The sequence below is a fragment of the Triticum aestivum genome, chromosome 4A (genome assembly GCF_018294505.1).
Source record: "Triticum aestivum cultivar Chinese Spring chromosome 4A, IWGSC CS RefSeq v2.1, whole genome shotgun sequence".
NCBI classification, from domain to species: Eukaryota; Viridiplantae; Streptophyta; class Magnoliopsida; order Poales; family Poaceae; genus Triticum; species Triticum aestivum.
The window spans coordinates 406,593,878-406,609,454 of NC_057803.1; the positions used below are offsets into that span (position 1 = coordinate 406,593,878).

Here is a 15,577-nt window from a genome sequence, read left to right on the forward strand (position 1 = left end):
TGAACTAACATTATATATAGTACGATAAATGTTGATTCATGTCACCTAAAATTATATCATTGAAAACTATGTCCAAATACGAATCCTACAATATAGTTTTTGTTGACATGCACTAACATTTTGTGAGTTAAATATTCAGTCAAATTCAATGGGGGACTAATAAATCATGACCGATGTAGTACTAGTGTAGAGGGTGTTGCTTCACGCGAGTGTCACCCTGCTCATGGCGCGGCAGTAAAGAACCAGTAATAAGTGGCCTGGTAAAATAAACGGACAAGCAACAATCACATCCCTTCGTCTTTTTTGTATTTCATCTCTATGCATTTAGTTTCTCTGGTTCATCTCGCACACTCGATCCCTAGCTACTACTCCTAGTATCTGTAGCTACCACTCATAGGGCCAGTTCTTCTAGTGGCTTAAAAAATAAGTCGTCTCTTCCCCAGCTTTTCCCATAAGACTAGTCATAGTGGAGAGTAACATTAAGGCGCCTCACTCATTTATTTGGGCTTCTAAACTACTACAAGTACCTCTGTACTAGTTTATTCGCCACCATTATAATTTGTGCTAAATTTTGGCCAAAGATTTAACTGATAAAATGTTAGTGCATGTGACATATGCACGTACTTACAAAACGCGTATGGATACACAAGGTTTCCAAACTTTTCCTTTTACATACTTAATTAACGATGCTAATAATTCCCCAACATTCGAGATTTATCATTTGCGTCCCAAAACTAATGAGATCACCTTACGAAACTAAATTATATTCCTAATAAAAGCCACGGCGCTCGCAGGAGCGCTTGCGACGCGCCATGAGTGCCCTGGTGCGTGGCTGTTTCTCAGCGCACCGACACAATGCCTCTTCCTCATCCTCGCAACTCGCAATGTGCTAATTGGCGGCTTGCTAGCGGGCGAGCGTGGTGTGGTGATCCGGTGCCAACAGGTACTCCTCCTCCCTGGAAGCGTGCACCCAGTCCATGTACTGCCAAGCGTAGATGAGGCACTTGGGCCCGACTGCACTCAGGGCTTTGGCACGGGCATCCTCTGCCACCCTCACGGCCCTCGCACGAGCCTTTTGCCAACGAACCAATTGCCTGACTCTCTTGGACGCGACATAGGCCTGCCAGGTAGCTTCCCCCATGGTCCACTTCTCTTCCTCGGCCTTCTTCTGCGCCTCTATTTTGGCGCGCTATGCTGGAGGCAAAGCCTCCCACAAGGCGACATCCATTTCTTTCCAAAGCTCCTCAAGGCTGGGGGGCTCAGCGGGCGGCGCGGCGTTCTCCTCATAGCGGCGAGCGAACGCGTCCTCTGATGCACGTGATTGCGAGATTGGGAACGCCGACGCGTCCACCTCGACGCATCCCGGTGAGGAGTGGAATGCCGATGCGTCCTCCGGAACTAGTGGCAGCAAGGAACGGAACAATGACGCATCCTCCTCAACTAGTGGCGGCGAGGAACGGAACATCGATGTGTGACCATCCACGCGGTGCAGCGAGGGCGCCTAGGGCTTGGGAGGGGGATGCCATGGTGGTCGATGTGAGAGGGATGGGTGAGGGAGTCCTGGACTAAGGGGTCCTTGGGTTTCCAGCCTGTTGGACATGGGCCGGACTGATGGACTATGAAGATACAAGACCAAATACTCTCACCCGTGTCCGGATGTGATTCTCCTTGGCGTGGATGGCAAGGTTGGCATTCGGATATGAAGATTCCTTTCTCTATAACCGACTTTGTATAACCCTAGTCCCCTCCGATGTCTATATAAACTGGAGGGTTTAGTCCGTAGAGGCAGAGACAATCATAATCACATAGGCTAGACTTCTAGGGTTTTAGCTATTACGATCTCGTGGTAGAATAACCCTTGTAATACTCATATTCATCAATATCAATCAAGAAGGAAGTAGGGTATTACCTCCATAGGGAGGGCCCGAACCTGGGTAAACATCGTGTCCCTTGTCTCCTGTTAGCATCAACCTTAGACGCACAGTTCGGGACCACCTACCCGAGATCCGCCGGTTTTGACACCGACATTGGTGCTTTCATTGAGAGTTCCGCTTTGTCGTCATCAGAAGGTTCGATGGCTCCATCCATCATCTACAACAATGCTGCCCGGGGGGATGTCTTTCTCCCTGGCCAGATCTTCATATTCGGCGGCTTCGCACTGCGGGCCAAGTCATTTGGCCGTCAGGTCAGGTTTGGAAGCTTGAACTACATCGTTGATATCCGCGGAGACTTGATCTTCGACGGATTTGAGCCCATGGCAGCCGCTCCCTGCCACTGCGATGAACATGACCTAAATCTGTCATCGGACCATACCCAGGAGATTGCGCCTGTAAGCGCTCTGGCCCTAGATCTGGAGCAGCCTGTGCCATCCCAAGACGGGAAGCTTAATCCCTCCAAAGAAGCCACAGACTCATCGGCGTTGGAGCCGCACACAGACTCAGCTTTGAGCGGGGTATGCGTCACCGGACCCCCGGATTCATCTTCGGTCACTGATTCCGAACTACATGCATCTGCGTCCGTCGAGCCTTACCGGGCGCCGATCGTCGAATTCGGTTCCGCAGACATCTTCTAGCACTCACCTTTAGGCGATGTGCTAAACTCATTAAAAACCCTCTCTTTAGTAGGGGACTCAGAACCGAATTATATCCGGTTTAAACTGGGGGCCTATGAGGGGGAATTTCATTTCCCACCCACCTCCCACTTAATAGCCACTATCAAAGATCTAACCGACATGCTCGACTATGACTCCGAAGACATCGACGGTATGGACGACGATGCCAGAGAGGAGCAGGCCCAAAACCAGCCATTTACCGGGCGCTGGACAGCCACCTCCTCCTACGATGTATACATGGTGGACACACCCAAAGAAGTTAACGATGATGACAAAGAAGATCCAGTGGAAGATAAACCTCCTAAGATACAGCAAAAGCACCCATGACAGCCGCGCCGCTCTAACTCATGCCGTGAAAAAGATAGCGATACTGGCAGAGGAGAAAACAATACACTAGACGATGCCGAAGACAATGAAGACCCCATTGAGCCAACTTCCAAACAGGACAAACAGGAACATGGGAGAGTTAGCCTTGATGAACAGGCCGAACACGAAAACTCGGAGGACAATAACTATCTTCCACTCTCCGAGGATGAGGTGAGCCTCGGCGACGACAATTTTATCGTGCCTGAGGAACCTCTCGAGCAGGAGGGCTTTAAGCGTCAGCTAGTAGCCACTGCAAGGAGCCTGAAAAAGAAGCAGCAATAGCTTCAAGCTGATCAAGATCTGCTCAATGATAGATGGACTAACGTCCTAGCAGCCGAGGAATACGGCCTCGAGCAACCACCCAAAAGTTACATGAAGCACAAATTACTACCTCAATTCGATGATGAGGCGTTGGAGCCCGTGCCATCAATGCACAAGGCGGCTGACCGACCACCACGTGGTCGGGACAAAGCAGCAACCCAAGCCGAACACCTGCCCGTACTACCTCACTGCAAAGGTAGGGATGAAACAGCTCGGGCATATACATATGACCTCCGGCAGGACCTGGTCAGTAGAGCAGGACATACCAGATCAATCTACGGATCGCGGGGGCGTGCCCCGACACGCGACGATGGTCATCTATTCAGACATGACAAACCTAATCACGCTCGGGACGAATGCCATAGATGGACTCCATCCGAGCTACGTCGCGATATGGCCCGATATAGAGGCGTCGCAGACCCTCTTTGCTTCACTAATGAAGTAATGGGGCATGAATTCCCCAGGGGTTTAAACCCGTGAACAATAAATCGTACGATGGAACAATAGAACCCGCAGTATGGATTGAAGATTTTCTTCGCCATATTCACATGGTCTGCAGTGATGACCTTCATGCCATCAAATACCTCCTGCTAAAACTCAAAGGACCATCTCGGCACTTGTTAAACAGTCTGCCTGAAAACTCTATTGGCAGCTGGGAGGACTTGGAAGACGCCTTTTGCGACAACTTCCAAGGTACATATGTACGACCTCCGGATGTGGACGACATAAGTCACATAGTTCAACAACCCGGAGAGGCAGCCAGGATATTCTGGACCAGGTTCTTGCTACGTCTTGAGCTTGCGTTGGTTTTCCCCGAAGAGGAAGGGATGATGCAGCAGAGTAGCGTAAGTATTTCCCTCAGTTTTTGAGAACCAAGGTATCAATCCAGTAGGAGCCCACTCTCAACTCCCTCGTACCTGCACAAAGCGATAGCTACTCCCAACCAACGCGGTTAGGGGTTGTCAAGCCCTTCACGGTCACTTACGAGAGTGAGATCTAATAGATATAATATTTTTGGTATTTTCGGTATAAAGATGCAAAGTAAAAAGTAAAGGCAAAGTAAAAAGTAAAGCAAGATTAAAGTAATGGAGATTGATATGATGAGAATAGACCCGGCGGCCATAGGTTTCACTAGTGGCTTTTCTCAAGAGCATAACTATTCTACGGTGGGTGAACAAATTACTGTTGAGCAATTGACAGAATTGAGCATAGTTATGAGAATATCTAGGCATGATCATGTATATAGGCATCACGTCTGTGACAAGTAAATCGAAACGATTCTGCATCTACTACTATTACTCCACTCATCGACCGCTATCCAGCATGCATCTAGAGTTTTAAGTTAAAAATAGAGTAACACCTTAAGCAAGATGACATGATGTAGAGAGATAAATTCATGCAATATGAAATAAACCCCATCTTGTTATCCTCGATGGCAACGATACAATACGTGCCTTCTGCCCCTTCTGTCACTGGGTAAGGACACCGCAAGATCGAACCCAAAGCTAAGCACTTCTCCCATGGCAAGAACTGCCAATCTAGTTGGCCAAAGCAAACGGATAATTCGAAGAGACTTGCAAAGATAACCAATCATACATAAAAGAATTCAGAGAAGATTTAAATATTATTCATAGATAGACTTGATCATAAACCCACAATTCATTGGTCTCAACAAACACACCGCAAAAAGAAGATTACATCGAATAGATCTCCACAAGAGAGGGGAGAACTTTCTATTGAGATTCAAAGAGAGAAGAAGCCATCTAGCTACTAACTATGGACCCGAAGGTCTGAGGTAAACTACTCACACTTCATCGGAGAGGCTATGATGATGTAGAAGCCCTCCGTGCTGACGGCCCTCTTCCGTCGGAGCTCCAGAACAGGCCCCAAGATGGGATCTGGTGGATACAGAAAGTTGTGGCGGTGGAATTAGGTTTTTGGCTCCTGCTCTAATCGTTTGGGGGTACGTGTGTATATATAGGAGGAAGAAGTACGCCGGAGGAGCAATGAGGGGCCCACGAGGTAGGGGGCACGCCCTAGGGGGGCGCGCCCCCCACCCTCGTGACCGCCTCTTTTGTTCCTTGGAGCAGGGTCCATGTCTCCTGGATCACGTTCAGTGAGAAAATCACGTTCCCAAAGATTTTATTCCGTTTGGACTCCGTTTGATATTCCGTTTCTTTGAAACACTGAAATAAGCAAAAACCAACAATTCTGGGCTGGGCCTCCGGTTAATAGGTTAGTCCCAAAAATAATATAAAAGTGGGAAATAAAGCCCAATATAGTCCAAAACAGTACATAATATAGCATGGAGCAATCAAAAATTATAGATACATTGGAGACGTATCAGGCATCCCCAAGCTTAATTCCTGCTCGTCCTCGAGTAGGTAAATGATAAAAAAAAGAATGTTTGATGCAGAGTGCTACTTGGATTAATTTCAATGCGGAGTGAAGTTTGAAAGATTCAAGACAAAAGTTTATATTGACCTAAAAAATAATAATACTTCAAGCACACTAAGAAAGCAATTATGTCTTCTCAAAATAACATGTCCAAAGAAAGTTATCCCTACAAAATCATATAGTCTGGCTATGCTCCATCTTCACCACACAAAGTATTTAAATCATGCACAACCCCGATGACAAGCCAAGCAATTGTTTCATACTCTAACTTTTTCAAAACCTTTTCAATCTTCACGCAATACATGAGCGTGAGCCATGGATATAGCACTATAGGTGGAATAGAATGATGGTTGTGGAGAAGACAAAAAGGAGAAGATGCTCTCACATCAACTAGGCGTATCAACGGGCTATGGAGATGCCCACCAATAGATATCAATGTGAGTGAGTAGGGATTGCCATGCAACAGATGCACTAGAGCTATAAGTATATGAAAGCTCAAAAAGAAACTAAGTGGGTGTGCATCCAACTTGCTTGCTCATGAAGACCTAGGGCAATTTTTGAGGAAGCCCATCATTGGTATATACAAGCTAAGTTCTATAATGTAAAATTCCGACTAGTATATTAAAGTGATAACATGAGAGACTCTCTACTATGAAGATCACGGTGCTACTTTGAAGCACAAGTGTGGTAAAAGGATAGTAACATTGTCCCTTCTCTCTTTTTCTCTCATTTTTTATTTGGGCCTTTTCTCTTTTTTTATGGCCTCTTTTTATTTGGGCTTCTTTGTCCCTTCTCATTTTTTTCCGTCCGGAGTCTCATCCCGACTTATGGGGGAATCATAGTCTCCATCATTCTTTCCTCACTGGGACAATGCTCTAATAATGATGATCATCACACTTTTATTTTTCTTATAACTCAACAATTACAACTCGATACTTAGAACAAAATATGACTCTATGTGAATGCATCCGGCGGTGTACCGGGATATGCAATATGACAATGATGGAATGTGTCATGATAAACGGAACGGTGGAAAGTTGCATGGCAATATATCTCTGAATGGCTATGGAAATGCCATAATAGGTAGGTATGGTGTCTGTTTTGAGGAAGGTATATGGTAGGTGTATAATACCGGCGAAAGGTGCGCGGTATTAGAGAGGCCAGCAAGGGTGGAAGGGTGAGAGTGCCTATAATCCATGGACTCAACATTAGTCATAAAGAACTCATGCTCCTAGGGGGATAGATTGGTAGGAAAAGACCATCGCTCATCCCCGACCGCCACTCATAAGGAAAACAATCAATAAATAAATCATGCTCCGACTTCATCACATAACGGTTCACCATACGTGCATGCTACGGGAATCACAAACTTTAACACAAGTATTCTTTAAATTCACAAGTACTCAACTAGCATGACTTTAATATTATCACCTCCATATCTCAAAACAATTATCATGCTTCAATTTTTTCTTAGCATTCAACACAATCAAAAGAAAGTTTCACAAATCTTGAATACCAAGCATATTATTATTAAGAAAATTACCATGCTATTAAGAGACTCTCAAAATAATTTAAGTGAAGCATGAGAGATCAATAGTTTCTTTAAAACAAATCCACCACCGTTCTCTAAAATATCTAAGTGAAGCACATAGAGCAAAATTACTACGCTCAAAAGATATAAGTAAAGCACATAGAGCAAAACTACTACGCTCAAAAGATATAAGTGAAGCACATAGAGTATTCTATCAAATTTTAATTCATGTATGGCTCTCTCAAAAGGTGTGTACAACATGGATGATTGTGGCATACTAAGACACAAAGACACAAATAATACAAGACGCTCCAAGCAAAACACATATCATGTTGGTGAATAAAAATATAGCTCCAAGTAAATTACTGATGGAAGTGGACGAAAGAGGGGATGCCTTCTGGGGCATCCCCAAGCTTTGACTTCTTGGTGTCATTGGATTATCTTGGGGGTGCCATGGGCATCCCCAAGCGTAGGCTCTTACCACTCCTTGTTCAAAAGAATTCACCCAAAACTTGAAAACTTCAAAACACAAAACTCAAAATAGAAAACTCGTGAGCTCCGTTAGCGAAAGAAAACAAAACACCACTTCAAGGTACTGTAATGAACTCATTATTCATTTATATTGGTGTTAAACCTACTGTATTCCAACTTCTCTATGGATTATAAACTATTTACTAGCCATAGATTCATCAACATAAGCAAACAACACACGAAAAACAGAATCTGTCAAAAACAGAATAGTGTAGTAATCTGTAGCTAGCGCAATATCTGTAACCCCAAAAATTCTAAAATAAATTTCTTGGCGTGAGAAATTTATCTATTAATCATCTTAAAAAATAATTAACTAAATATCACTCTCCAAATAAAAATGAAAGCAGTTCTCGTGAGCGCTAAAGTTTCTGTTTTTTACAGCAAGTTCAACAAGACTTTCCCCAAGTCTTCCCAACGGTTCTACTTGGCACAAACACTAATTAAACACAAAAAACACAACCAAAACAGAGGCTAAATAATTTATTTATTACTAAACAGGAGAAAAAGGCAAGGAATAAAAATAAAATTGGGTTGCCTCCAAACAAGCGCTATCGTTTAACGCCCCTAGCTAGGCATAAAAGCGAGGATAGATCTAAGTATTGCCATCTTTGGTAGGCAATCCATAAGTGACTCTCATGATAGTTTCATATGGTAATTTTATTTTCTTTCTTGGAAAGTGTTCCATGCCCTTTTTTAATGGAAATTGAAATCTAATATTCCCTTCCTTCATATCAATAATCACACCAACCGTTCTAAGGAAAGGTCTACCAAGAATAATAGGGCAAGAAGGATTGCAATCTATATCAAGAACAATGAAATCTATGGGCACATAATTCCTATTTGGATCAATAATAACATCATTTATTCTTCCCATAGGTTTCTTAGTAGTGGAATCCGCAAGATGCAAGTTTAGAGAGCAATCATCAAAACTAGTAGAATGCCCGTGCGTTGCTACGGGCAAAAACCGGATACCTATGTTTTAACAGGGAATAATAGAAATATGAACACATAGATCAAATTATTCTTTTAATTTAGATATACACGTTAAGCATGGTGGCATCCTGTTTCTATTATATTCTTTCACATTTTTCCTTCTCGGCAATCTTCCTGTCTTCTTAACATGCCAAATCGCTCGCCAACCAAGAACTTATAACTTGATATATACGATCATGATTAAATAGTATAGTAGAATGTACTGTGTTGCTACGGGCTACAATACATATAAATGACTCAAACAAATGATTAAGGTCGTCTTCATGGTTGAAACTCATTTCTCCCTCATATGTTTGGGCAGGTTTGAACATCAAATGGGCGCCCGGTGGGCTCCCCAAAATTCAACCGTCTAGATTGTCCGAGCTCTCTCAAATCCAGCTCATGTGGGGGAGAAATGTGGTTTCCCGGTCTATTTGTCATGTTATCTCCAAAACGCGGTCCCAACACACAAAAAACCACCCCGCGACGCATCCTTCCCTTTTCCTGCCGACCACTCCCGTTTCTGCTCGGTTTCCCGCCATAGCAGCACATTTCGCGCTGAAGTCCTCTCCTTTAAAACCGGATGACGCCCATATTACCGTTGTCACGGCACCCTCTCTCCATTACACCATACTTCCCCACGGACCGCCAAGGAGGAATCCCCCGCCAATCGCCCTGCTCTCCACCCTGATCCCCTCCCTCCCTATTCGTGCGGATCCACCACCGCCATCAAGGGAGAGGAGGCATGCACCGCCCATGACGCCCCCCCTCCCCTGAGCCAAGAAGGTGGATCCGATGTCTCTTGAGTCATTGCCACGTTGTAACTACATTTGAATATCATGCATTACCACGAAAAAAATATCATGTGTGTTGTTGTGCATGCAACTGATATGCCACCGTGTCCATAACTCTTGAAGCAACCAGCCAATGCATTTACCGTTCTATCTAAACATAAAAGTCTATTATTAACTCTTGAAGAGCCCAACAAATGCATTTACCCTTCCATCCTTATAAAAAAATTGTACAACTTGATGAAAAAAATATATGAACCGCTCGCTCATGCAATTTGCTATAAAGTCATCTCTAATGAAATGCAATTTGCCACATTTTGTAAGGTAGAGAAATTATTCCACTCACATAGTCATAACTAAACAAACCAACTCCACCCTTATTCCGGTCATTCTCAACCCTCACTCTTATCACAAAATCCACTAATTCGTGTTCTAATTGAGCCCGACGTCGCCGTGGCAGGCCAACAAGAAGGGACAAGGGCGGCAACCGCCTCCCCATCTTAGTGCTAGTACCCCCTCGTTCTATATTGGACCAACCCTTCATTCCAAGCTCTAGCATGACAGCTCCATGCTCATGTGTTGCCACGGAAAAATAAATATATGAATAGAAATTTTCATCCCAAAGGCAACTTGCACCTTGCTCCCACCTCCCATAAGATGTATATTTTTCACCCTCACCTCTCTAGGATATATAGGTTTTTTAATCTTTTTATCCCTCTATGCCGGATCTACCTCCAACTCTATTGTGGTCTTCAATATAAGCCGGCCGTTAATACTCATGGTACTAAATTCCAAGTTGGAAATAAAACTAACTTTAAAAGTAGAGATAAGGGTGCAATAAACTGTATGTTTGCTAATGACTTTTCTCATGAATGGAAATGGTTAAAGTAGTAGTTTTTTCCGTGGAAGTACTTAGCTCACTTTCTATTCTTTACCAACAGGCCATCGTAAGATAAAGACAATAATGGTGGCAATTTAAAGATGATATGCACAACACTGACTACGGGAGATAAATAATATGGATATGTTTTACACTTACAAATAGACGCTGTTATAACGCAAATCAAGGTCATGAGATAGTAGTCTACTTGTTTCAAGCTATAAAGATCATACTTTGGTTTTCGACGGTAGTTTGTCTGGCACAAAAACTATTGTGTAAGAGATCTTCGGTTCTATCATTAGAATTAAATGTGATCCTCTTCCGTCCATAAATCTTTGGTTTCTTGCTCTTCATGTCTTGAACGCCACCACCTTCTTGCCTTCTTTCCTAGATGGGTTGCATAGTCTAAATAGGAACACGAGCTAAAGCCGACACCTCTTTGTCAGTCCATCATTCAACACTGTCCGAGACATCCTTTCTAAGCATGGTGTATACAACCCTATGCTCATCTTTAGTCCACTGCCACTTTAGAAGCATACCTACTTGATCTGCAAGTTAATAAATTTGGAATTAGTACTGTTCTAAAAAATGCTATTATTCTTATTATGAAAAATATGCTTGCACGCTACAATTGCAAAATCTAACCTTCCTTTTTCTAAATAAAGTTAGTTCCTACTCCTTCCTAGCCTTTTTCATGATTGTCCCAACTGGTAGCCTACAAGTGCATGTTACTGTTGCAACTTCGCAAAAGGAAAAATAAGTCTACAACAGAAAATCTATTACTTCTCTAATTCAAGATTCTTTTGCCGGTTTATGTAAATCAAATTTGCTCGTACTCTTTCCTATTCATTCCATGTTACTGCTACAATAGTGAAACTTTTAAAATAGATCTAGGGTGGAAACATATAATCATTTCTTTTCTATTCTTTTCAAGGTTTTTTGGAAATAAAAACAAAATAAGCACTACATATTGTTAACATGATTTTTGACATGATCATATCCCGATTGCGCAACCAGATTTTCTCAGTATTTGACATGATTACCTCAATTGCACATAAATATTTTCTCTTAGTTTTTTTACCATTGTTTCTGATATTTTCCTAATTGCACGGAACTGTTGCTAATTGAAATACTCCTATGGAACGCGATTACGTATGCTTGTTTGGCAAGCAGATTTTTTATTTACTATTTAGGCCCTTTATGTGGTTGTTTCCAATGCTACCCCAGACATCCAGGCTATGCTGCATATAAATGTTGCCTTCGGAATACTTGTTGCACTCCATGGCGCCATCACCATTCTAGACGTGTCCTCATCCCGCCACTCGAAGACTGCTTGCGAACTCTTTCCCAACATTGCCAAAACTGGTTATTACTTGAACAAGTTATTAAAAGAACAGAAAATGTATACGGTTTACTAAAAGGTCTGCACATCTGGTGTATCATTTGCACATAGCAGTTACGTACATGCTAAACTCCTTAACTAACAAAGCTGAAGGGTGATGGTAAATAAGTCTGTAGGTTTGTTTGCTCAATTCAACTCCCCGAAAAATATGAACTCACAAACATAGGACACCATGAACTATAGAAAGGAACCATCTAATGAATGTGACCACCAGCCTAGCTACTATCCCAAGTGTCCTCTGGATCGCAACTTACAGAAACATCATCAAGGTAGGAAATTTTTTACCAAACCTGCAATGCTTTGATCCAGCAACGAGGACGTTTAAGTGATATCCCATTAATGGTATCCTAGAGTGGTTGCAATGGCGGCGGCGTGGTACCTGGCCTTCAAACCTAAGGTATCAAATGGGCGGAATCTTTGTCTGCATAACATCAGTACCTCTTAGGAAGAAAATTTATGTACAATACTAACTATCAATAACATCGATTACCAATTTGAATCCCTCCATCAACAACCTGACATTACCATGTTCACCGTGATGCTTCGGGGCACCATCGTGCACTTTCCCTTGCTGTCCTAGCAGGCCTGGGAGATTCAAAAGGAGTTTCCACAACAGATCACTTCAGTGTTAGTTACACAAGCTCAGAGTTCAGAAACTGCTCTCATAAATAAGTTCAGACTGGCCGTTGAACTTGGCATGAATAAACTACAAAAAGAAGACAATGTAAATTAATTAGTCACCTTTTGGAGGACTGATTATGCTTCATGGTGAAAAATGCATTCACCTCCTTCACTTTGAGCTGAAGAGCAGAGAACTTCTCTATCATCTTGTTTATGTTAGTACGTACATGTCCTCCTGCATGAGGCTCAAGCGGGTCTTGGCGATGGCCACCTTCCCTTTGATCTCCATGTACCGGCGCTGTAGCTCCAGCAGTAGTGACAGCCGGACAGACCCACCTTTGGCAACACTCTCCACAACGTCCTCCACCAGCCTTTCAGACTTCAGTTTCAGTATGAATGAGTACATGCCTGAATTCCAAACACCAATACACACCACATGACTGAACCGGACAATATATTTCTTACTCTCAGAGACTACACGTACACAATGCTAAGATGTAGATTACATAGATAGAAATCTAAAGCATCAAAATTGCATACCTCGACAGGTTGAGAGCCCTGGGAATCACCTTGCAAAGGAAACCCCAAATGAAGAAAAGAGCTACTTAGTGTATGTACGTTAGTCTGGCAGAGCACATTTGCAAGAAAGCGAAGGAGAACTCTACAGAAGGAGAAGCTGTATATGGATGTACTCGACGACACGGCGGCCACCGCGGAGCACCTTGCACTGCTGCATGTGCTCATCTGCGCACTTCTTCACCAGCTCCTCGCACCCGGTATTGTTGTTGTAGAACACGCGCTGTAGCAGTTCCAAGAACCTGAATGTCAGCAGAAAATTGTGATTTTCCTGTGCAACTTGATTCAATCACAGAACTTCTTATATGGTAGATGATATCAATTGTTGTCCGGATGTTAGTTTTGCATCAAAATTGAGAACAATACAAAAGAGCTCGTTGAAGAAAGAAACAAAACTAAAAGGAAGTGTTTAGTGCTAATCTATAAAAACTACATAAGTGAAATTTCGAATACCAAAAGAGTAGTTGAAAACTATAGATAAAAATAAAAATAAAAATTTTACAGCCACAACTTCAGCCGAAACATCCTACCAATGGAAAATTTACCATATGCATCATCCTAATTAACAAAGATGAATTTAACAGCACACATGCAACATAACTTGGTAATAGCTTGTTTGAAAATAACACAGATAACTCAACGAAAGTGAAACTGAAGCAAATGTTAACCAACACAGAGGAGTATAGGAACCTTTTTTAGGTTTTCAGATTACAACAGGTATACCGGTTCATCGTCAGCATCTGAGTCATGCCATGGGATCCGCAAGCTGCATCTGCTGTGTTGGCGACATCACTGTCGAAGAGAACCACCTGATACTCACCATAAGAGAAACTAGGAAACATCCATTGACTCGATCAACAATATTCGAGAGCCTGAAAATACAAGGATGACTGGCCATATCAGGGTGTTGCACTAATCTAATCAACCCTGCCATCATCAAGCAAAAGAAAATAAACCTTAAAGCTACACAAACAACTACTATCATCAGGCACAAGAAAAGAAAGCTTGAAGCTACATAAATATCAACTACCTTAGAGAGGCAATTTGGTTCATTTAAAACCATCATTCGGAAATCAAAACAGTAGTCGGGAGAAAAAAATTATGCATTCAATTCACCACGTAAGCGCACAACAAAGTGCCTAAGGTGAGCATTCCCTACCATTAAAGAAAAGAATGGGTCAGAAAATTGCACCCTCGAATCATGTCCATGAAGGTAAATGCATCCTCCAAGATTCATTTCCTGTTCTCGAGTTCATGCATAAAAACTACAGGGGCACAAATCAAACTGTACGATGTCCAAACCAGGAAGAATACAGGGTGTCAAATGGAACGAGGGAAGCTCACCTGAGATTGAGAATCCATAGACGAGAGTATGTTGCTTGTAGACGGGCATCACCTTCGTGGCTAACAGGGGCATAGGAGTAGACAGGGGCACACGGAGGAGCGAGGGCGGGGCACACGCTGTACGAGCTCGCCAGGCCATACGTGACGGCGACGGTGACAGTTGCTCGAGGTCGCTCGGGCTCCCCATCTTGAAAAGGGGAGGCGTCATGCTCTGAGATGAGAAAGCGAGACGAAGATTGGATCGAGAAATTACTAGGATGCGGGTGGCGGCGCATCGAGACGAGCATTGGGGCAACGGCACGGCGATGGTGCAAGGAGGATCAGGATCTGGCCGGTCAACCTCCTCCTCTCTGACGAAATCTGGCTGGTGAACCACCACCATCACCGGCGCGACCTTCCAACGGGGAGCAAAGCCGGCGGACGTGGCGCAAGTGCTCGCCATGGGAGCGAAGACAAAGTCCCGGAGCAGCTCATAGCGAACCGGTAGTGTATCACGTCGAGGAGATGGGAGGGGTGCCATGGCCACAGCAATCGGCTGCGGAGGGATCCCGCAGCGGCGGAGGAGGAGTCTCTCTCGTAACCCTAGGCAGAGCAGAATTGGGGATGAAGGAATCCGTGAATAGATCGATGACAGCCTAGTTTTTTCGCTACGTGTTTCTAGTTGGTTTTCGCTACCTGATATAAACCGATGAAGTGGGGAGGGGATGAAAAAAATCTATGAAAAAAACCAGCGAAGGTGGGACGGAAAAAAACCATGGTAGGTGGGACGAAAATTGACCGGTGGAGACTACCAACTTCTCCATTAGGAGTAGAGATTACGGAAATCTAGCAAATCACACAAAGTCTTGGGAATAGTAGACACTAGCACCCAAGTCACACAAAGCATAAAACTCATGATCTTTAATTTTAATTTTAATAGTTGGTTCCCACTCATCATAGAGTGTTCTAGGGATAGAAACTTTCAACTCAAGTTTTTCTTCATAAGATTGCATCAAGGCATCAACAATATGTTCGGTGAAGGCTTTATTTTGACTATAAGCATGTGGAGAATTTAGCACGGATTGCAACAAGGAAATACAATCAATTAAAGAGCAACTTTCATAATTAAATTCCTTGAAATCCAATATAGTGGGTTTAGCAACATCTAAATTTTTATTTCTTTCAATCCCACTTTCATCAATTTCATCATTAAGATCTAAATACTCCGAATTTTTAGAACGCCTTCTAGGTAAAG

At 43.2% G+C, this 15,577-nt stretch overlaps 1 protein-coding gene across 5 annotated transcripts; it reads right to left on the minus strand.

The window, feature by feature from the left end:
* Positions 1 to 10,507: 10,507 nt before the first annotated feature.
* LOC123086178 (uncharacterized) lies at positions 10,508 to 14,983 on the minus strand. 5 transcript variants are annotated; one of them, XR_006440612.1, is made up of 8 exons: positions 14,597 to 14,983; positions 14,344 to 14,530; positions 13,690 to 13,871; positions 12,964 to 13,241; positions 12,544 to 12,831; positions 12,328 to 12,387; positions 12,093 to 12,223; positions 10,508 to 10,948 (listed from the first exon to the last, which is right to left on the minus strand). XR_006440612.1 is itself a non-coding variant. In XM_044507898.1 (2 exons), exons 1-2 carry the CDS (start codon positions 14,861 to 14,863, stop codon positions 14,252 to 14,254), a joined length of 546 nt encoding a protein of 181 aa, XP_044363833.1. In that variant the 5' UTR covers positions 14,864 to 14,983; the 3' UTR covers positions 13,878 to 14,251. The 5 variants fall into 5 exon arrangements, 1 of the variants encoding a protein (XP_044363833.1); XR_006440613.1 differs by having other exon boundaries at positions 12,318 to 12,387; positions 14,344 to 14,983; XR_006440615.1 differs by having other exon boundaries at positions 12,093 to 12,217; positions 12,293 to 12,387; positions 14,344 to 14,983.
* Positions 14,984 to 15,577: the final 594 nt, after the last annotated feature.

Excerpts from the sequence above, each read along its gene's own strand:
- LOC123086178 (XM_044507898.1), bottom strand. The coding sequence starts at position 14,863 with ATGGCACCCCTCCCATCTCCTCGACGTGATACACTACCGGTTCGCTAT. Across the intron at positions 14,531-14,596 it reads GCGCCGCCACCCGCATCCTA|ATGGGGAGCCCGAGCGACCT; the intron begins GTAATTTCTCGA and ends CCCCTTTTCAAG.